At 44.2% G+C, this 23987-nt stretch overlaps 1 protein-coding gene across 1 annotated transcript; it reads right to left on the reverse strand.

Moving 5' to 3' along the window:
* Positions 1-11851: 11851 nt before the first annotated feature.
* Positions 11852-23644, reverse strand: slc3a2b (solute carrier family 3 member 2b). Its single transcript, XM_085392159.1, has 8 exons — positions 23248-23644; positions 19163-19353; positions 18735-18908; positions 18430-18527; positions 18093-18235; positions 17145-17460; positions 16911-16970; positions 11852-12851 (listed from the first exon to the last, which is right to left on the reverse strand). Exons 1-8 carry the CDS (start codon positions 23556-23558, stop codon positions 12501-12503), a joined length of 1644 nt encoding a protein of 547 aa, XP_085248285.1. The 5' UTR covers positions 23559-23644; the 3' UTR covers positions 11852-12500.
* Between the last annotated feature and the right edge of the window lie 343 nt (positions 23645-23987).

Genomic DNA, 23987 nt, shown 5'->3' on the forward strand with positions numbered 1-23987 from the left:
GATGGAAAAAGACTTGGACTTGGATAAAGCTATACATATGGCCAGGCAGTCAGAAGAAATCAAAAAGCAACAGTCATCTTTGAGAAGTGAAACAAATGTAATGCAAGTAAATGCGAAAACAGTTGACAGAGTGATACAAAAGCACGACAAAACAAAGTTCAACATGTTCAAAAGTAAAACTGTCAAAACACAACAGCAATATAGCAAGAGACAAAGTAACAAATGCTACAAGTGCGGAGGCTCTCCACATCCGAAACCTGAGTGCCCAGCAAATGATGCAAAATGTCATTTATGTGGAAAAAAAGGTCACTACCAGCCAGTGTTGGTCAAGTTACTTGAAAAAAGTAATCAGTAACTAATTACTCATTACTTCCCCCCAAAAGTAATCCTGTTACTTTACTGATTACTTATTTTCAAAAGTAATTAATTACTTAGTTACTTAGTTACTTTTTAAAAACCCGATTTACAACCTGAAGAGGTGATAAAGCGATAGATCTTTCAGCCCAATTCTACTTTTTCTGCATAATCCATCATACAAAATGTAATCAAATGGAAAAGTCTCTTTTTAAAACTTGTTTTATTAGTTTTAATCTTTTAACTTTATGCATCAAGCAAACATTTTATTATATGCACCATTCTCTGACTGGAAGAAATTTGTTTAATATTTAAACCTATTTTCTGCACATTCCAGCACATAAAATAATTTTTTGTGTGTGTGTTTACACTCAGTCTTTCAAATAGATGCAAGTAAAACACAGCAGAAAATAAATAAAGTCAAAGACTCAGCGGTCCTGTTGCTCTATTTTCACCTGTAAAGCAGGAGTGGGGTAGGCGGAGGGTTACCCTGGTGCAGGTGTGCCGCGGTCAGTGGAAGAATCCGTGAGTTTCTCTGTGAGTTTCCCATTACGTCGTAGCTACTCGGTGCTTGTTGGAAGTTTAGGGGTTTTTTCTCTGTAAAAAGAAGTTTTCTTCCCACGCACAGCGGACACTAATGTTTTTGTCACTTTTTATGGAATCAAACTCAAAGTAAGGTCAGTACTTCCACGCTTTAAACGCTGCACGCTCATACTCTCTCTGCACTCGATATATTATCCATTGTTGATCTGCACACAGCTGTTGTCACGAACGTCGCACTCGCTTACGTCACTGTCGTGAGACATTCTCGCAAAAAATCACGGTTTTAGTAACATAGTAACGCAGCGTTCCTACGGGAAAGTAACGGTAATCTAATTACCGTTTTTGCAATAGTAATCCCTTACTTTACTCGTTACTTGAAAAAGGTAATCGGATTACAGTAATGCGTTACTGCCCATCTCTGCTACCAGCGCGTCTGCAGACAAAGCAAGACAGTACAAAGTATTGAGGAGGAAGAGGAGCACGGTTTCTTCCTAGGCTCAGTTTCCAGTGACGGCCAGGCGTGGACAGCCATCATACAAGTGAAAGATGCAAAAATCAGAATCAGAATCAGAATCAGAATACTTTATTGATCCCTGGGGGAAATTATTTCAAACTGGATACTGGAGCAGATGTGACTGTAATAGCTGACTCGGACTTATCAAAGATTTTTGCCAACGAACACAGACCAGTTCTCCAGCAGCCAGAAAAACCTTTGTTAGGCCCTGGAGAAACACCACTGGACGTTGCAGGTTTTACAAAGCTACAGCTCAACTACGGAGCAAAACAGACAACAGAGAAGGTCTATGTTGTAAGAAACCTGAGCACTCCACTGCTAGGCCTGCCCGCCATTACAGCTCTTGGCCTGCTGGTGCGAGTTGACGCGGTTTCAATGGACACTCTGAAGACTACTTACCCTAAACTTTGCAATGGTCTAGGGAAAGTGCAGCGGGCCTATCACATAAACTCAAACCGAACGCTGTGCCGTACTCGCTCAAAACTCTGCGAAGGCTTCCTCTGCCTCTAATGGGAAGGGTAAAGGAGGAACTCCAACAAATGGAAGAGCTTGGTGTCATTACCCGAGTTGAGGAACCTACAGATTGGCATGGTTGTTGTTCCAAAGAAAAACAGCCCTAGGCTGAGACTTTGCGTAGACTTTACCGGACTAAATGAGTATGTGTGCAGGGAAAAATATGTGCTGCCATCGGTTGAACAAAGTCTCGGAATGCTCGCAGGAGCCAAAGTGTTTAGCAAACTGGATGCCAACATGGGCTCCTGGCAGATTCCCCTGTCCAATGAGTCTGCCAAACTCACCACCTTCATCACACCCTTTGGGCGGTTTCACTTTAACCGCCTACCGTTTGGGATCAACTCAGCACTCATCAACACTTTCAGCGCATGATGGCGGAGGTCATCGAGGGTCTCGAAGGAGTGGTGTGTCACATTGATGATGTGTTGGTGTGGGGACGTAACCATCAGGAGCATGATTCAAAATGCGAGCTCTCCCAGAGCAAGGTTGCTTTCTTGGGTCACATCATAGCGGATACAGGAATCAGTCCCGACCCAAAGAAAGCGGAGGCGATTACAGAAATGACAGAGCCAACTAATGTGTCAGAGTTGCGCAGTTTTCTGGGCATGGTGAATCAAGTGGGCAAGTTCTCCCCCCATTTAGCCGAAAAAGACAAAGCCCTGCGAGATCTTCTTTCCAAAAACAACGCATGGTATTGGGGAACTGACCAAGCGAAGGCTTTCAAAACATTACGAGATGCCCTGACCTCTCCCCAAGTGCTTGCAATGTATGACCCCAACAGAGACATTAAAGTATCAGCAGATGCTTCATCCTATGGTCTCGGAGGTGTTCTTTTGCAGCTGTGGGAAGAAGGATGGCGACCAGTGGCGTATTCGTCGAGGTTCCTTTCTCTTGCAGAACAACGATACGCACAAGTGGAAAAAGAGGCACTGGCGTCTACATGGGCGTGTGAGCGTTTTCATGATTTCCTGATTGGTAAACATTTTTGTCTTGAAACGGACCACAAACCTCTCGTTTCCTTACTGGGAGGACAAGCTCTGGATCTCTTGCCACCCAGGATCCAGCGATTCAGAATGAGACTCATGCGTTACTCGTAAACTCATGTCTGATAATGGGCCGCAGTATTCAGGTCAAATCTTTACAGACTTTGCAGCAGCATACGGCTTTAAACACATCACAAGCAGTCCCAAGTTTCCACAAAGTAATGGAGAAGCAGAACGTGCTGTGCAGACTGTAAAAAATCTTCTGAAAAAAGCAGCTGATCCTTATCTAGCTCTTCTTGCCTATAGAGCTACACCACTGCAGTCCGGATACAGCCCTGCAGAGCTTTTAATGGGCAGACGTCTGCGAACCACACTGCCGATACTTCCATCGCAGCTGGAGCCTACACTGCCGGACGACGCACTGCTCGCTCAAAAGGAAAGGGAGAAGAGGATGATGGACGTGGCAAACTTCAACAGGCGCCACCGCGCAAAACCTTTATGCAGCCTGTCCCCAGGAGAGCGAGTTTGGGTGACTGATGTCAAAACTACAGGCACTGTTATCCAAAATCACTCTACACCCTGATCATGCACAGTGGAGTTACCACAAGGGACTGTGAGGCGTAATCGCGTGCATTTGATTCCTTTAAGTTCACCAGTGCATGAACCTGCTAATGTGCCTGTGTTGCAGAAGCCTCAAACACCCAGTGTGATCGCTGCTACACCTGTTAACACTGATGTCAGAACCAAGTCAGGGAGGCCAATAGTTAAACCTAAAAAGTTAGATCTGTAAGAGAGAGCCCCCTGGCTTCTGCTCCGCGGCTGCTGAGTGAGCCCTCATCTGGGACTCTCCTCAGCTCTTTCTGGGACAGTGGTGCAGCTGCCCCTCTGTTGGTCTTCCTTGGTCTCTTGTGTTCTGGGGGCCTCTGGATGTCTGGAGTTTTGATCTCCTCCACACCTGCTTCATGCCCTGGAGGACGGGGCTGTGGCCCCCCCACACCCTCTAGCAGATTATTACATGAAGGAACCTTTTAAAAAAACAAAAAACAAGCGCGTCCATGCTCACAGGTGTACACACGGGTGATCACACCCACAAACTACACCCTTTTTGGCTCCTACCTCAAAGCACACTGTGTTCTGTTGATCTTATGTGCTGCACAATAATGTTTAATATTTAGTATTTACTGTCATATTCCCATATATCATTGTGATGTTGTTTATTCTATTACTCTTGTTCTCTTCTGCTTGTTTTCTTTTTTCTTTCTCAGCAGGTGATCCAGGTGATTGATATATGCATTTTTTTTCCTCTGCCCGTTCTGTTGGTTTTTGTCTTTTGCCCTTCTCCCCCGTCCCTCTTCTCAGCTGTTTCTCTTTCCCTCTTTCTTTCTCCTCTTTCTTTCCCCCAGTCAAGTCTGTCCCGTATTCAGTAAGTGAAAATAAAATAAACAATAAAAGGTGAATCAAATGGACCATTACGGCAAGGCTGGGATGGTCAGTTTGGTAAAGTAAATCCGTTGGGCATCTTTCTTTGCCTTTAGACAACAATTCTGATGCAAAGGAGCCAAACGGGACAGGCCAAAAAAAAAAAAAAAAAAAAAGAAAAAAAAAAAAAAAAGAGAGAAAAAAAAAAGGTTGTTGTTATATAACTGTGTTATAATGGTTTTGTAGAGCACAGTAAAATAAATCTAAAAAGAGTTGTTAAGAAAAGAAAAGAACAAGAAAACAAAAACAAAAGGTTAAAAATGTAATGCAGATTGTTTGCCAGATGTTCTTGTATGGCTTTGAAAAAGAGAAAAAAAAGAATCAAAAGGTAGGCTGGTAGAAAGTTCTGTCCTGAGAAAAGTAATATTCTGTTTTTGTTTAAAAGGGGAGATGTGGTGTATTCATATTTGTCTCTGGTACATTTGTTGTATGGGCTGTATGTGTTCATTGTTTGATTGTGTAATTACGTGTTACGCACTGGCAATGCATGCCGGGAGATGGTAATACAGTGAGTAAAGAGATGGTCTTACCGCACACAGTGGTCCCGCGTACTTATTCAGATCAGAGTAAGAATCACACAATGTCCACCTACTGTTGCTCATTTATATTAAGATTTAAACATCTAGTTGGTGTTGGTATGGAGAGTAAACTTCAGTAATAAATCACAGCAATAGTACATTCATGTAGTTGTAAAAAGCATGATAATATATTAAGTAATCCAAAGTATCCAGAATACGTGACTCTCATTGAGTAATGTAACAGAATACGTTACAAAATACATTTTGGGGCATGTAATCTGTAATCTGTAGTAGAATACATTTTAAAAGTAACCTTCCCAACACTGTCTGTTCAATACTTTGAGAAAGGTTCATGGGTCTGCTGCTAAAGTGCTTTTCTTTTATGAGCATCTTCTGCCCTCTGCAGGAGAAAGTGTGTGCTACAATAAATTCACATTTATATGTTTGCAGCACCACACCAGGCAGAGATGAGAATGCTGTAACTCCTCATGCATAACTCTCAGCTCACCCTAAGATTCAAATTGTTCCTTTTAAAAAGGTTAGTGAGGACACATCTCTGCTAATCATAATTCTTTTGTAGATTTTACATGATGACTGTCACACTTTAAAATAGAAAGGCCATTATTAGGTTAGTTTTGAGTGCACCTTTGAAAAGGTTTTGCTGTTTGGAGAGACAGCAGAAACGTTTACAGTGGCAAAACTGACCTAAACATAACATCTTTTTATCTTAAATTTGACGGCATGTAAGGAAAAAGCTTTACCTGGAAGTGAACTGGGGAGAATGATGGCAATGTTGTAAGAGGCAAAAAAAGAATACCAAAGGAGCCCTCCAACATCCCTGGGACAGTGGGCCAAGAAATTAGACTTTATGTGATGAGATCTGCATACCTGCTTATGATAGGAGTAATGTTTTAATGAAAGATAAGCTCATTTATTCATAGATAAGATAGTTAACCCTGGTTAAAGCCTACACCTTTCCTAGTAGTAGGTTGTTTTCTTTACATGCATTTAAAAATGTAATTCTAAGCATTTTGTGGTTTATGGTGATTTTGGAAAAGCTACCAAAAAAAACCTCAGTAGTAATATTTATTTTGAATAGTTGTGCTTTACATTCCCGAGATAGACAGGCCTTCATTTGTTTCTTTTGGTCAGAGGCACTTCTACTAGCAAACAGAGAAATTGGGGTATGTGAACAAGGAAAACAGGACAGTTGAAAGGAAATAATAGAAAAGAAATCACCTTTCAAATGTTGTGAGAAGCACCGTTTAATTAGCAGCATGCACATAGATGAGCAAGTACTAAGTATTTAGCTTGACTCTGGAGAGGCACACGGAAGCAGTCTCACATTTTGGCTTCCCAGTGTCTGTTAGAATTGATTTGATGGTTTTTACATCACTGATAGGGTTTGCGGCACACTGACGTCAAATGACCAGATGCTTCGGTCTGCACCAAGAAGCCGAATAAAGCAGAGAGGAGATCAGGCATTCTTGTACAGCTGCACCTAAACTTTGGAACAGTCTCCTCCTTCAGTGTAGGACAGCCCCAACAGCCTGCATCTTCAAACTAGGCCCCCACCAAGAGTCTGCATCTTCAAACTAGGACCTCACCAACAGTCTCCTCCTTCAAACTAGGACCTCACCAACAGCCTGCATCTTCAAACTAGGACCTCACCAACAGTCTGCATCTTCAAACTAGGACCCCACCAAGAGTCTGCATCTTCAAACTAGGACCTCACCAACAGTCTCCTCCTTCAAACTAGGACCTCACCAACAGCCTGCATCTTCAAACTAGGACCTCACCAACAGTCTGCATCTTCAAACTAGGACCCCACCAAGAGTCTGCATCTTCAAACTAGGACCTCACCAACAGCCTGCATCTTCAAACTGGGACCTCACCAACAGCCTGCATCTTCAAACTAGGACCTCACCAACAATCTCCTCCTTTGAGCTACGACCTCACCAACAGTCTCCTCCTTCAAAATAGGACCTCACCAAAAGCCTGCATCTTCAAACTAGGACCTCACCAACAGTCTGCATCTTCAAACTAGGCCCTCACCAACAATCTCCTCCTTTGAGCTACGACCTCACCAACAGTCTCCTCCTTCAAACTAGGACCTCACCAACAGCCTGCATCTTCAAACTAGGACCCCACCAAGAGTCTGCATCTTCAAACTAGGACCTCACCAACAGCCTGCATCTTCAAACTGGGACCTCACCAAAAGCCTGCATCTTCAAACTAGGCCCTCACCAGCAGCCTGCATCTTCAAACTAGGACCTCACCAGCAGCCTGCATCTTCAAACTAGGACCTCACCAGCAGCCTGCATCTTCAAACTAGGACCTCACCAGCAGCCTGCATCTTCAAACTAGGACCTCACCAGCAGCCTGCATCTTCAAACTAGGACCTCACCAGCAGCCTGCATCTTCAAACTAGGACCTCACCAACAGCCTGCATTTTCAAACTAGGACCTCACCAGCAGCCTGCATCTTCAAACTAGGACCTCACCAGCAGCCTGCATCTTCAAACTAGGCCCTCACCAACAGTCTCCTCCTTTGAGCTAGGACCTCACCAACAGTCTCCTCCTTCAAACTAGGCCCTCACCAACAGTCTCCTTTGAGCTAGGACCTCACCAACAGTCTCCTCCTTCAAACTAGGCCCTCACCAACCGTCTCCTCCTTCAAACTAGGACCTCACCAACAGTCTCCTCCTTCAAACTAGGCCCTCACCAACAGTCTCCTCCTTCAAACTAGGACCTCACCAACAGCCTGCATCTTCAAACTAGGACCTCACCAACAGTCTGCATCTTCAAACTAGGACCTCACCAACAGCCTGCATCTTCAAACTAGGACCCCACCAAGAGTCTGCATCGTCAAACTAGGACCCCACCAACAGTCTCCTCCTTCAAACTAGGCCCTCACCAACAGTCTCCTCCTTCAAACTAGGACCTCACCAACAGCCTGCATCTTCAAACTAGGACCTCACCAACAGCCTGCATCTTCAAACTAGGACCCCACCAAGAGTCTGCATCGTCAAACTAGGACCCCACCAACAGTCTCCTCCTTCAAACTAGGCCCTCACCAACAGTCTCCTCCTTCAAAATAGGACCTCACCAAAAGCCTGCATCTTCAAACTAGGACCTCACCAACAGTCTGCATCTTCAAACTAGGCCCTCACCAACAATCTCCTCCTTTGAGCTACGACCTCACCAACAGTCTCCTCCTTCAAACTAGGACCTCACCAACAGCCTGCATCTTCAAACTAGGACCCCACCAAGAGTCTGCATCTTCAAACTAGGCCCTCACCAACAGCCTGCATCTTCAAACTGGGACCTCACCAAAAGCCTGCATCTTCAAACTAGGCCCTCACCAGCAGCCTGCATCTTCAAACTAGGACCTCACCAGCAGCCTGCATCTTCAAACTAGGACCTCACCAGCAGCCTGCATCTTCAAACTAGGACCTCACCAGCAGCCTGCATTTTCAAACTAGGACCTCACCAGCAGCCTGCATCTTCAAACTAGGCCCTCACCAACAGTCTCCTCCTTTGAGCTAGGACCTCACCAACAGTCTCCTCCTTCAAACTAGGCCCTCACCAACAGTCTCCTCCTTTGAGCTAGGACCTCACCAACAGTCTCCTCCTTCAAACTAGGCCCTCACCAACCGTCTCCTCCTTCAAACTAGGACCTCACCAACAGTCTCCTCCTTCAAACTAGGCCCTCACCAACAGTCTCCTCCTTCAAACTAGGACCTCACCAACAGCCTGCATCTTCAAACTAGGACCCCACCAAGAGTCTGCATCTTCAAACTAGGCCCCCACCAACAGTCTCCTCCTTCAAACTAGGCCCTCACCAACAGTCTCCTCCTTCAAACTAGGACCTCACCAACAGCCTGCATCTTCGAACTAGGACCTCACCAACAGTCTCCTCCTTCAAACTAGGCCCTCACCAACAGTCTCCTCCTTCAAACTAGGACCTCACCAACAGTCTCCTCCTTCAAACTAGGCCCTCACCAACAGTCTCCTCCTTCAAACTAGGACCCCACCAACAGTCTCCTCCTTCAAACTAGGACCTCACCAACAGTCTCCTCCTTCAAACTAGGACCTCACCAACAGCCTGCATCTTCAAACTAGGACCCCACCAAGAGTCTGCATCTTCAAACACGGACCTCACCAGCAGCCTGCATCTTCAAACTAGGACCTCACCAACAGCCTGCATCTTCAAACTAGGCCCTCACCAACAGTCTCCTCCTTTGAGCTACGACCTCACCAACAGTCTCCTCCTTCAAAATAGGACCTCACCAACAGCCTGCATCTTCAAACTAGGCCCTCACCAAAAGCCTTGATCTTCAAACTAGGCCCTCACCAACAGTCTCCTCCTTTGAGCTACGACCTCACCAACAGTCTCCTCCTTCAAACTAGGACCTCACCAAAAGCCTGCATCTTCAAACTGGGACTTCACCAAAAGCCTGCATCTTCAAACTAGGCCCTCACCAGCAGCCTGCATCTTCAAACTAGGCCCTCACCAGCAGCCTGCATCTTCAAACTAGGACCTCACCAGTAGCCTGCATCTTCAAACTAGGACCTCACCAGCAGCCTGCATCTTCAAACTGGGACTTCACCAAAAGCCTGCATCTTCAAACTAGGCCCTCACCAGCAGCCTGCATCTTCAAACTAGGACCTCACCAGTAGCCTGCATCTTCAAACTAGGCCCTCACCAACAGTCTCCTCCTTTGAGCTAGGACCTCACCAACAGTCTCCTCCTTCAAACTAGGCCCTCACCAACAGTCTCCTCCTTCAAACTAGGCCCTCACCAACAGTCTCCTCCTTCAAACTAGGACCTCACCAACCGTCTCCTCCTTCAAACTAGGACCTCACCAACAGCCTGCATCTTCAAACTAGGACCTCACCAGCAGCCTGCATCTTCAAACTAGGACCTCATCAACAGCCTGCATCTTCAAACTAGGACCTCATCAACAGTCTCCTCCTTCAAACTAGGCCCTCACCAGCAGCCTGCATCTTCAAACTAGGCCCTCACCAACAGTCTACATCTTTAAAGTTGGACTTCACAGGATACCCTTCCATCTCTCTGCACAGTGGCACATTCTCTTCTACATAGTAAAATGTTAGTGTTCTCAGTTGCGCCGCCCAGTAGTACCATAGTGGGCTTGGGTATTTAAGCCCTCCTCTGTCGTAAGGCAGATAGAAGAGAGATAGGCGCAGCATGGGGCATCTGTTCTTCCATAAAAATTTGATGAAGAGTGTCCTCAGTTGAGAAAACAAATCGCTTGGTGGTGGCAGAGGCAAGTTTTGAAATAAATACAACAGTTTAGGGAGTATATTTATTTTAAGAGTATTTATTTTCCCCATTAATGACATTGGTAGAGCAGTCCATCTATCCAGAGAGTTTGAGACATCTTGAATAACTGAATTATAGTTGATTTCTATGATATCATTACGCAAAGGAACAATTTGGATGCCGAAATAGGTGAAGCTATTAACAACCTTAAACTGAGTAACAACAGAGGTTGGGTTTTCCATATCTAATTGGTTTATTAACATAATTGATGTTTTAGACATATTGATCTTGTAACCAGAAATTTTACCAAACTCCTTAATCAATTCTAGCAGAGCCGGGATGGATTTGTTAATATTTTTAAGAAAAATAATTAAATCATCTGCATGAAAGGCTAAGCGATGTTCTGTCCTATTGTTACACCAGAAGTACTATCATGGGATCTCACTGTGATAGCCAAAGGCTCGATTGCCATAATGAACAACAGTGTGGACAAAACGCCCCCTTTCTAAATCATCAATTTATTTTTATGCTTTTTGAGATATTATTGTTAGTCAAGTTTTGTGCATATGATTCCTTATAAAGTAATCTTATCCAATTACAAAAATTCTCTCCCAGACCAAAGCACCCCAGAGTCTCAAAGAAATAAGGCCATTCCACTCTGTCAAATGCTTTTTCAGCATCTCGTGACAGTAAAGCAGTGTCCCGAGCCCCTTTTGGTCATAAAGAAGCTTCAGAATCCTTCGGACGTTGTGGAATCCTTGTCTGTCCTGAATGAATCCATTCTGAACTCTCCCAATTATCTTAGGTAGTATTTCTTTGTTTCTCTTGGCTAAGATTTTACAAAGTATTTTCAAATCCGCATTAAGCAGACTGATGGGTCTCCAGTTTTCACATTTATTGTGTGGTTCGGGAGCAGAGCGACTAATGCTCCTCTCAGGGACTGCGGTATGGTGCCTTTTTGAAAGGACTCTGTAAACATTTTTAAAATTGGAGTCAACACTTTAAACACCTTGGCATTTAACCCATACTGAGTCTTGACATTTATTTTTTTCTTATTATTTTACTTGTTTCTGGTATGTGGAGTCTCCATATTGTTTCCATGAAAACCATTAATGAAAAGTAAGGTCTGTGTAATACAGATCCATTTTTCAGAATGAGCAGTTTAGACTTTGTCCCGAATTCGAAAATGTTGAGCAATGAAACCAACCACGCCCCTTCATGCGTTTACAATAATTGTGATATATGTCAGTTACAGTAAATATTCATTTAGAAAGCAGACAGAAGTTCCTCCTTCTATCACATTCTTCCATATATGCCAATCTGTTTCACCCTCCAGAGGGTCCCTGAGGATTGACACTTTTCTTCACTCTTCTTCTGTCACCTGTTACTAGGCAAACTCAAATGCAATTAGAAGCTAAATGTGTCCCAGGCCTTTGGCCTAGAATGAATACTATCATGTATGTTTGTAAGCGTGCATGCTTAAACCTTCTGTTGCTCTCGGTCACTTACACCATGGATCCCCTGGACATTGCGCCAAGCTTAAGACCTTTAAATAGACCAAGCATCACTCTATATAAGCCTGCATGTGACTTTAATGGTTTAACTGGAGACGAGGAACTTAAAACTACAAAAACTGACAGACTCTCATGGATGCTGTGCTTTTCTTTCATTTTTATTTTTCATGTTTTCTTAGAATTCACAATACAGAAAGGAAAAGTGACGTGTCATATAAGACATAACCCAATACATCCAAGAAGAAGAAATGACATCATACAGCAGAGCACTCTGAAGCATTTGCTACTAACCAGTAAGCTTGACCTTGTTGAGACATGATTTAGGGAGGTCACTAAACTGAACACAATACCACATCTTTGCCCATAATTGGCCACATTTATTCTAACTGTTGCTGGTTAAGTAACACAGTTCTGAATCCGTTTGCAGTATCACAGGTGATGAGCACAGATCACTGAAGTATATTTCTGCATGTTTATTCTGGGTGAATGTAAGACACCAGATTCTGGGAAGTGTCAAATATATAAGCATGCTTCAATATTAGCGTATTTGTTAGCAAGACATGTTAAAAACAGGCAACTACCAGGACATTTTACAAAGCCTTTTTGTTCAGCTTCTGAGAGCATTTATATTATTTTCACATGAAATTATATCATTAGTCGTTATCACTAAGTCACTGAATCTGAAATGATGTGTCGTATGTAATTAGACAACAATATTTCCCCTCACCTCACCATGATGTCAGTCTCTCTGAATCAGACTTTCATCAACATCTAATCTCTGCTAGTATCTTTTCTATCCCGTGTAGGGAAACTTGAGTAGCGCAGCTTCCCCGGGGCCAAGCCGCAGGTTTGTAAGATCCACGCTGCTGTCGGCAGGCATTGTGCTGCTGTTGGTGCTGAGAACAACCACAGCCGTCGGGGGCAGCACTGTGTGGCTCAGCTGCAGCACCGCTGACTCCTCTGCAGCCCAGTTGAAGGCGGCGAGGTAACGCTCGTTCTGATCCCACACCCGCAGGTAAGCCAGGGAGGAGGAGGAGTTAAAAAGGAGGATGAAGTCTCCAAACAGCAGGGAACGCTCTTTACCCCGCAGCTCACTCACAGTGCTGAAAAACCTGCGACAGGTCAGGCGCTCAGCCCGCTCCTCCTGCACAGAGAGAGCACACAATCACTATGTGATATTAACTGTTATCGGTAGGATGCTAGGTTACAATACTCCTGCTCGAACAACTACAGCCAATAACAGCAAACCTGCAGAGAAGGTGTTCATAATCACATCTGTGGTCACCATGACTACCATCTGCCATTGGTTTTGGCTATGACTTGTGAAGCCACAGTCATTTGGATGCCATGTTGTTGGGTTGTTTGAGTCACAGGTTATGATATTTAGCCTACATGATGTAGTGCTAAGTTATCATCTGATGCACACATGCACACAGATACAATACATATAGCACATTTAAAAAACCACAGGTATGCCAAAGTGCTTCACAGAACGAGTTAGAGCAATAATAAATACAAACACAAAATACAAATAAAATATACTAACAGGCGGGTGACATAACTAACCAATAATACACCAGGTGTAGTAGGCACAACCCGAAAGGCTGAAGGTTAAAACATTATAAATATTAATAAAGCTAGAAAGATAACTTACAGTACACCAGAAATGCGGGGGAAGCAAGGCTAAACAAATAAGTTTTTAATCGAGATTTAAAAGATTGAATTGAATCAGACACCTTGAGGGAGGTTATTCCAGAGGTAGGATGCGACAGCGGCGAATGCGCGGTCACCTCTGGTCTTGAGCCGAGATCTAGGTCGCACCAGGAGTATTTGGCCTGATCTAAGCGCTCTCCCAGGGGTATAACAGCTGAGGAGATCCGTAAGATAGCTGGGCGCGGTGCTATTTATGATTTTAAAAGTGAGCAATAAGATTTTAAAATCAATACAAAATTTAACAGGGAGCCAGTGCAGGTCAGAAAGAGCTGGAGTAATAGACTCAAACCTGCCAGTTCCAGTTAAGAAACGCGCAGCCGCATATTGAACGAGCTGCAGTTTGTGAACGAGGGCAGAATGGAGACCAGTGTAAAGGGAATTACAGTAATCTAACCTTAATGTAACAAAGGCATGGATAAGTTTCTCCAGGTCCTTACGTGGTATGTAGGGCTTGGCCTTAGAGATTAGACGTAGTTGATTGAACTCGATTTAACTACGGAGGACACATGTTTGTCCAACTTGAAGGAACTGTCCCAGGGTCCTCACAGTGTCAGAAAGGGAGTCAGCAAAGGGCCCAAAAATACCAGTTAGTTCACCCCGAGAGGAGGGAGTATCAAAGACTACAATTTCAGTCTTCTTATCATTTAAAATGAGAGAATTGCTCAGTAGCCAGATTTTAACTTCATTCATACAATCAAAGAAGTGTTGCAACGACGATCCTCAGCTAGTTCAAAATAGATTTGAATGTCATCCACATAGAAGTGGAAAGAAATATTGTATTTATCAAAGATTTGGCCCAAGGGTAACAAGTATAAAGAGAACAGCATGGGACCCAGCACAGACCCCTGGGGGACACCAGAGGTAACAGGGGCAATGGAGGAGGCGTAGGTATCCATGGTGACAGAAAAGGGCCTTTCTGAGAGATTTAAACCAGCTAAGGGCACTGCCTGTGATGCCCACCAGATGCTCAAGCCTCATTAAAAGGACATTATGGTCCACCAAATCAAAAGCAGAAGACAAATCAAGCAAAATGAACACCACAGGGCGCCCTGAGTCAGCGATTGAGAGAAGATCATTAAAGACTCTCAGTAATGCAGTTTAAACCCCGACTGAAATTTTTGGTGGCCAGAGACTTAGAAGAGTAAGCCGGTCATAAGTTAGCAATGCAGAGCCACCTGAATAGCATATTAGCAGAAAGGTAAGAAGCAGCAGAGAGCAGTGGAGACGGCCTGCCGAACACACTGGCGCCATCTCAATGCCAAGACTCAATGACAAGATAGCATGAAACCAGAATTTCCCTTCTAGGATGGATGGATTCCCTGGATTCAATAAGACGTGACACTAAAGTCTAAAGACACCAGCGAAGTGGTTTCTGAGATCACAGGCGAGAGAGCTGAGCATCGTTTGTCCAGTTTTACTTCTGTCTGAAGCGAAGCCTCCTCTTTGAATGACTACTTATACAGTAACTAAATCAAACTTACCCCCAGTGATAAATGTTAATAAACTGTTTGTTTATGCAGGCTGAATGCACATTCAAACAGGGACCAAGCTTTAGTAGGTTATACTGATACTGTCACTACCACACCAGGTCGACTGTATTACCAGCATGTAATACTATACTATTATTCAAAGCACGCTCCACCCACACAATCAACTCAAATAACACACCTCTGCAGTCTGGTACTGAGAGTTTGTTTGTTTTATCCCTATTACAGTGGGGCAAAAAAGTATTTAGTCAGCCACCGATTGTGCAAGTTCCCCCACCTAAAATGACGACAGAGGTCAGTAATTTGCACCAGAGGTACACTTCAACTGTGAGAGACAGAATGTGAAAAAAAAATCCATGAATCCACATGGTAGGATTTGTAAAGAATTTATTGGTAAATCAGGGTGGAAAATAAGTATTTGGTCAATAACAAAAATACAACTCAATACTTTGTAACATAACCTTTGTTGGCAATAACAGAGGTCAAACGTTTACTATAGGTCTTTACCAGGTTTGCACACACAGTAGCTGGTATTTTGGCCCATTCCTCCATGCAGATCTTCTCGAGAGCAGTGATGTTTTGGGGCTGTCGCCGAGCACCACGGACTTTCAACTCCCGCCACAGATTTTCTATGGGGTTGAGGTCTGGAGACTGGCTAGGCCACTCCAGGACTTTCAAATGCTTCTTACGGAGCCACTCCTTTGTTGCCCGGGCGGTGTGTTTTGGATCATTGTCATGTTGGAAGACCCAGCCTCGTTTCATCTTCAAAGTTCTCACTGATGGAAGGAGGTTTTGGCTCAAAATCTCACGATACATGGCCCCATTCATTCTGTCCTTAACACGGATCAGTCGTCCTGTCCCCTTGGCAGAAAAACAGCCCCATAGCATGATGTTTCCACCCCCATGCTTCACAGTAGGTATGGTGTTCTTGGGATGCAACTCAGTATTCTTCTTCCTCCAAACACGACGAGTTGAGTTGATACCAAAAAGTTCTACTTTGGTTTCATCTGACCACATGACATTCTCCCAATCCTCTGCTGTATCATCCATGTGCTCTCTGGCAAACTTCAGACGGGCCTGGACATGCACTGGCTTCAGCAGCGGTACACGTCTGGCACTGCGGGATTTGATTCCCTGCCGTTGTAGTGTGTTACTGATGGTGACCTTTGTTACTTTGGTCCCAGCTCTCTGCAGGTCATTCACCAGGTCCCCCCGTGTGGTTCTGGGATCTTTGCTCACCGTTCTCATGATCATTTTGACCCCACGGGATGAGATCTTGCGTGGAGCCCCAGATCGAGGGAGATTATCAGTGGTCTTGTATGTCTTCCATTTTCTGATGATTGCTCCCACAGTTGATTTTTTCACACCAAGCTGCTTGCCTATTGTAGATTCACTCTTCCCAGTCTGGTGCAGGTCTACAATACTTTTCCTGGTGTCCTTCGAAAGCTCTTTGGTCTTGGCCATGGCGGAGTTTGGAGTCTGACTGTTTGAGGCTGTGGACAGGTGTCTTTTATACAGATGATGAGTTCAAACAGGTGCCATTCATACAGGTAACGAGTGGGGGACAGAAAAGCTTCTTACAGAAGACGTTACAGGTCTGTGAGAGCCAGAGATTTTCCTTGTTTGAGGTGACCAAATACTTATTTTCCACCCTGATTTACGAATAAATTCTTTACAAATCCTACCATGTGGATTCATGGATGTTTTTTTCACATTCTGTCTCTCACAGTTGAAGTGTACCTCTGGTGCAAATTACTGACCTCTGTCATCATTTTAAGTGGGGGAACTTGCACAATCGGTGGCTGACTAAATACTTTTTTGCCCCACTGTATATAACCTGTATTTATATATGTGTATGCATGGTATATTTATGCTCATGTCCTTACTCTCATTCCCCTTTATTTAGTATTTCAACTCTGTAACAACTTCTGTCGATGCTGTGCTACTGGAAACTGACTTTCCCACCCGAGGGATTAATGAGGTTTCATCTAATCTAATCTTACCTGCAGAGTCCCATTCAGCTCCTCATTGGAGTCCCAAAGCATCTTGGGAAACTTGGTGCCCTTTCGTGGAAATAATAAAATCTTAATATCACAACAAATACAAGTAATAGTACAATATGTATTCATATGTATTCATGCTTTGTGCTTCTCTGTAACTACAATGAGGCTAAAGCAAAGAACACGAGCTTATTAAAATACTGAAGTCCTGAGAGTTTACTGTACAGATGTCCTCACCTCGTCCATCAGACCTATCTCATCTCCGTAGCTGAAGATGGGCGTCCCGGGCAATGTCAGCAGCAGCAACTGATGCAGTTTAACTAGAGCTGGGCCCACCAGTGAAGCCATGTGACCCTCGAGCCGCCCCCCCAGATTCCAGGCGAGATTCATCTGACTCTGGGATGAATACAAATGCTGGATAGAGCGAGCGAGCTCCGTGACATCCGTGTCACGTGAATGAAGGACCCGGGAGATCAGGAGGTCAACACCCGTGGAAGAGAGGAGGGTGGACACATCTTCAGCAGAGGAGCGGTCTGTGACGCCAATCAAGACTCTGAAAATCACATGCGCAGAAGGTTTACGTAATCCAGAGATTAACTGATGTTAATGCGGGACTTTCTCAGGTAGATCTAATAAACACAGACTAAAAATGATCTGGTCCTAAAGCAGAGCTATGTAGTTCTGGACACATGGCCTCAGTAGGGTCTCCCAGAGGAAGAGTGATTCAGAAAACCCCTGTGAAGGAGAAAGCAAGGTCCACCCTGGTGGGACAAGGTGACAGTCCCAGGCAGTAACAGCAGGGCAGAATACACAGCCTGTCAGCCACAGAAAAACTCTACTGTATGTAAATGTTCTGCAATATTTGAGTGAGAAAGTCCTCGAGCGTATTAACCAAAACAAAAGAGAACTTTTCTGGACCGTGGGGAACTTTCATGTGCAGGTGTTTGCCACATGAAGTGTTGGGCTGTTGCATCTGCTATGTTGGAATAACAACCCAGCGGCTTCGTAAAGTAAAGGGACACTTGCATAGTAAACACTTTTACAAACTTCAAATGTAATCTAAGTGACAAGACACAGACACACAGACGTGGGTAAAGCTGGAGGTTTCCTGCTGCTGCTGCCATCTCCTGCTTCATGAAATCTCTGCTAGTACTCGGTGACATCCAGGCGCACTGTTTTCCTCACCTGCTGTTGGGATGCTTGTCCGTCCTGTTCTGCACGATGGCTCGGATGTCGTTCCAAAGAGACGGCACCACTGTGGCCACGCGCTCCACCCCTGACAGCTGGATGCCATCCACGCCTTCGTCCAGCCAGAACACCAGAGCAGACTGAGGCACACGGACACACTCGTCACTTCTGTTACCCACCTGATGACTGCTTTTAATGAATAATAACTTAACTGGATTCAAATGATTTTAATGTTAATATTGGAAGCAACAATGACTTTACTGCCGCGCACTGAGATTTCTGGCACATTTAGCTGAACAGCAGTCAGCAGCATGTGTGTGACATCAGCACTCACCTTCAGTCTCTCTGCTACAATCGTCACACTGCTGTTGGAGAACCAGGGCCCGGACGAGCCCAGGTAGTTTGGAGTCAAATCCAGAACCACAAAAACACCTGCACAGGTGAGCAAATGTACTACAGTAAGTACATGTGTACTTTGGTGTCGTTCTTCATATACTTGAGTCGATCTCTTTGACTTTTTCAGAGCATTTTAGTGAAACATTCATTCTGGTCTGTAGTCAGCATGACTCCCACTGATATGGGACATAAAACGTGAAACATCATGAGACTGCTGCTTCTGTAGAAGGCTGTCTCCCTGACCCTTTTTATGAGCAGCCTGGACGAAACCCTTAAACTGGTCCAGGTTTCCAGCCTCGGGGGAAATCTCCTCAAAGCTCAGGTTCACAGCTTCATCCGGAGGCGCCACGTGGATCGGCCCGACCACCAGCCCTTTGACTTTCAGCTGAGCCAAACTGTTGACCTTTTGTTCCAGGCCTGAGGTGGAAACACACACAGTGAGGAGGAGCAGTAGTTTACTGTTGTGATGGTTCTTTGTGGTGACTCTTTTATACTTCAGCAGCTGCTGACGTTGTGTTTGCCTGATTTTACATCTGACTATAGAAAACACAGCAAACGGTCAGATAACTGAGCAGGGAGTTGCAGACAGAGCATGTTGCATGTTACACATTTAGTGGAGAATGATGCAAAGATGATATTTATGTGTGATCTCTATCTACGTTTGGACTCACCTTTCAGGTTGTGGGTGTCGGTGAAAGCCTGGATGTTTCCAATCTGGTACAGAGGCCCATCGTTCCACCAGTTGGTGTTGGGCAGATCTTTGCAGCGAGGGGCCTGCAAGATGATGAGGACGGCCCCCACCAGCATCCCCAACCAGCCGAGCCAGAACACCACCAGCAGCGCCCAGCGGGTCCTCACCCAGCTGAGAAACAGGAAAAGGCTGGATTATCAATGAGCCGAGGCTCTGCGTCCTGCAGGTACCCAAACGTGACTCTCTGGACGACTGAAGTGAATCTGGAAACGCACCACGGCTATGAATGCTGAAATGTTTGTGTTTCCTTTGTGACGCCTTCGACGATTTTCACGTCTTGGCCAAAAGACCCAGAACATGTAAAGGTCAAAGTGTTCAAATATGTGAAACAAATCTGCTAAAGCCCACGTCAGTTGATATTGTTGCCATGCAAAATTATCAGACAGCTGTGGGCACTGTTTCATCTCAGGGATGGGGGTGGCTGTAGCTCAGGTGGCAGAGCAGATCAGCCACCAACCAGAAGGGCGGTGGTTCGATCCCGGTGCTCGTGTCTGCATGCCAAATATCCTTGGGCAAGATACTAACCCCATGTTGCTCTCCGATGCATCCATCGGAGTGTGAATGTGTGTGAATGTTAGATACTTAAACTTAGAAGAAGTGCTTGTGTAAACGGGTGTGAATGAATTAGTTGTGTAGAGCGCTTTGAGTGCTCAGACAGTAGGAAAGCGCTATATAAGAACCAGTTTAGCCCAACAAATGCCTCGAACTCATTTTTCTGAACTTTTAACATTTAACCCTTTTAACTTCTTCCTAAGATTTGATCAAATGTCAAGAATACTACATTTAAAATAAAGTACTGTATTAACTACTGTGTTACATGTTTCATATTTTCACATTCTTACACCTCTTCTTGATTTCTCTTAACTTTTCTCCAAACCTGAGCTTTCCCTCTGCTGTCAGCCGAAGACAGAAATCTTTACGTTCTTTACACTCCGGTACTGCATCCTGTCTTTTGGTCAACGCCACTGTCTCCAAATATCATCTGACAGCTGGTCTCACTGCTGTCATCCCTGACACTATATGAATCAGAAAACAGAGGAGCATAGAGTGACACAGCACGAGTCAGACAGAAAAATCTCTGCAGTTTACTTTGCTTGTCACGGTTTGAGAGCCTGCACATTGTTGTTACAGAAAAACTAAAATGTTGTGCACTGAACTGAGATATTAAACCAGGATTATAATAATGGTGTTGCTATGGCAATGACATTGTGATACAACATTTTTATATTGCATAAAAATGTATAGAGGTATCATCATGTACAACAGCATCGGAGCATACTAATTAACACAGAAGAACTAAAGAACTGTGAAAGGTGAAAAAACGAAGCATTTCTCTGATATTTCCACAAATCTCGCGTCCTTTTTAGTACAATTAACTCCCTTCAGTCCATCTCCGAGTCTTTTTTGTGGTTTAACAGAATGCAACAATTAAACATCTTTGCTTTTGTTGCTGTCCTTGGTAGATTTGAACCTGCATCCCTCCCTCCTCTTATTAAAACTGTAAGACAAGACAGGGACTGATTTTAACCCTCAGGAAAAATGTGTAGTCTCCAGCTGGCTGTGTTTGCTTTGGTCGCTACCATATTGCTGCGGTCGCAGGGTCAATGGCAGTGATGGCCTACAGATGCTGGCAGCTACCTCTCTGCTCTGAATCATACCTGTTATTAATCTGTCTCTCTTCCACAGCATGTCTTTATCCTTCTCTCACCCCAACCAATCACAGCAGATGGCCCCGCCCCTCCCTGAGCCTGGTTCTGCTGGAAGTTTCTTCCTGTTCAAAGGGAGTTTTTCCTTCCCACTGTCGCCAAAGTGCTTGTTCATAGGGGGCTGCTGCACGGAGGTACAGTTTTTACTCTGTTTCTGGTTTAGTATCATGCCAACCCTAGCATGTACAAAGCTCTGACTTGAACCCCACTGAAAATGACTAAAGTCTTTTCTTTGAAAGTAAAATCTCAGCCCACACAAATATATCAACAGCAGTGATCACAAAACGGTGTATAACTGAACACAGTAGTGAGATCTTTAACCAGGTCTTCCCATTAACACCTGACCTGTCCAAAGGTTCAGTCAATGAGCTCGTCAATAGCTTCAATGCTAACATGTTAAATGTAATGGACACTATTGCTCCCATTAAGGTGAAGGTTATCTCTGGAAGGAAAAAGTCTCCATGGAGAAACTCCACACTGGTGAAAAATGAAAAAAGAGAGTGTAGGAAAGCTGAGCGCAGATGGAGAAAAACAAACCTCCAGGTTCACTATGACATTTATAAAGAGAAACTTCACAATTATAATTTACAACTGAGGAATGCAAGGAGGTCCTACTTCTCTGACATCATCACTAAAAACAGCCATAATGCTCGGGTCTTATTTTCTACAGTCGACAGGCTAACAAACCCTCCTGTGTCAGTGGCAGCTGAACTTCATTCGACCATGGCCTGCAATGACTTTGCCAAATTCTTCACTGAAAAAATCCAAAAAATTAGACAAGCAATTGGTACATCAACAGCAGATCCAGGATATGTACTGTGTCCACCAAAAAACTGTTTAAACACCATGAAACAGTTTCAACCTATTAACAGCAAAGACCTGGAGGACATCTTAGGTCAACTGAACTCCTCCTCCTGCTGTTTAGATGTCCTGCCAACAAGTTTTTTCAAAAAGGTCTCAAAGACTTTGGAGTCAGACCTGTTACAGATCGTCAACTTTTCTTTATTATCAGGTAAGTTTCCAGAACCACTAAAAACTGCTGTAATCAAACCTATACTGAAAAAGGACAATCTTGACAAGACACAAATGAACAACTACAGGCCGATCTCAAATCTCCCGTTTTTAAGTAAGATCACTGAAAAAGCAGTTTCTCAACAGCTCAGTTACTTCTTAAAACAGAATAATTGCTACGATGCCTTCCAGTCAGGTTTTAGACAGAACCACAGCACTGAAACCGCTCTGACCAAAGTGTTTAAGCCTCAGATCAGCTGAAACACTCAGTTTATTTAAATCCAGGTTGAAGACTCACCTGTTCTCAGCTGCACCTGAATAAAGCACCAAATCCACACTTTTCAGCTTAGATTTCAAAACTAACATTTTAACTACTGATTTTATCTGTTTGTTTGTTAATTAGTTAGTTAGTTAGTTTGCTTGTTTTAATCAATTTTAAATCATGCTTTTTATTTGTTTTTGTTTCTAATGTCTCTGTAAAGCACTTTGAATCACCTTGTTGTTGAATTGTGCTATACAAATAAACTTGCCTTGGCTAAAGTCGATGCTAGAAGATCATCAAATATGGAGGAGTTGAGAGATTAACCAAGGAAGGGTGGGCAACGGTCTGTGACTGCTCAGGCGACATGTGCAAATGACAGCAAGATATTCAGCTGACTGTTAGCATCAGGGGAGCTAATCGTTTTAGTTTCTGTGTGCAAAGCAAAAATAATCTAACTAGGTTTGGAGAGTAACATACGCTCTACTGAAGATGGCATCTTATTCAGGCTTATTTCCAAGAGACACTGCTCAACTGCATCTATTACAGCAGAAAAGCCTGCAGACCAGACTAATTCAAACATCTCATACACCAGCTGATTAAAAATATGAAAAAGAAGCAGTCCAGCAGTCGGCCTCCTTAGTTCCCAGATGTTTCTGGAGATGGGAATGGTCCATTTTTGAGATGTGCAGCTATTTGTAAGTATTGTGTTTTTATTTGAATGTGAGGTGGACTTCAAACGTGTTTTGGAATCTGGATTAAAAATCACGGTGTGAAAAACCGACATTATAATAAAAGCTGTTATCATTGCCAAACAGTGTTGAACTGTAGGCGATCTCAGCCTTCTTCACTTCCATCAAACCACCAACGTTTACCTGCGTATCCAAACACAGAGACAGGCTCAGCAGTACTGTACGCGTCACAGGTTTACATGAGATGCATGCTGGTGTCCGCTCATGCAGAAATAAATAAATAAAAGGAACGACAGAGCCTCGCCCTGCAGGGGTGTGCACAGTGTGTCCTCCTCACCCCGGGGTGCCCGCCACCCTCATCAGCTCCTCCTTGTTCAGCCCAGTGAATTTCACCTCCTCCTCCTCGTCGGGGATCTTCAGCTTTACCAAGCCATTCTTCTCCGCCGTCGTCGGTGCCTCCTGCCCGCTGGCAGAGGGTGTGTCGGCGGCCTGGTCTCCTCCCGTCATCGGCTGCTTCTCCTGCTCCTCCTGGTCCAGATCTGCCTCGCTCACATCGGCCTCCGTGGCATCAGCATCCACCTGAGCGGGACCCGCCTCGTCCTTGTGCTCAGCATCCTTCATCTCTACGTTGGTCTCCTCCGTGTTCATGTCGGCCTAGTCCGGTTACTGATGGAAGAGCTGCAGACACGCTTCAGTCTGTGCGACGTTCACAGACAGTGGGACAGACGAACATCCAAACTGTCCCAATTATTTAAGTAAGTAAAAAGTAAGTAAAATTTATTTATATAGCACATTTCACAGATAAAAATCACAAAGTGCTTTACAGTAAGATCAGACATACAAGTTAAAATTAATTAAATTAGTTAAAAGCCCGTTTGTATAAAAATGTCTTCAGCTGCTTTTTAAAGGAGTCAGTAGAGTATTTGAACCAATACGTGTTTCATTGGCGTTCAGCTGTGCCAGCACACACTTTAAATGGTCTATTTAAAGTGACCCTCTGTAAGCCAACTGGGCCAGCTCACAGAAAGGTGAATATGGTGAATGGAGCGGCTATAATGTAGCGCATTTCTATTGTAG

This window comes from Rhamphochromis longiceps, linkage group LG19 (genome assembly GCF_057381845.1).
Source record: "Rhamphochromis longiceps isolate RC_006_pf linkage group LG19, R_longiceps_female_GT1.1, whole genome shotgun sequence".
Lineage (NCBI taxonomy): Eukaryota > Metazoa > Chordata > Actinopteri > Cichliformes > Cichlidae > Rhamphochromis > Rhamphochromis longiceps.

Excerpts from the sequence above, each read along its gene's own strand:
- slc3a2b (XM_085392159.1), bottom strand. The coding sequence starts at position 23,558 with ATGAACACGGAGGAGACCAACGTAGAGATGAAGGATGCTGAGCACAAG. Across the intron at positions 19,354-23,247 it reads AGGGTGGCGGGCACCCCGGG|CTGGGTGAGGACCCGCTGGG; the intron begins GTGAGGAGGACA and ends CCTGTTTCTCAG. Across the intron at positions 17,461-18,092 it reads GACAAGCATCCCAACAGCAG|AGTCTTGATTGGCGTCACAG; the intron begins GTGAGGAAAACA and ends TGTGATTTTCAG.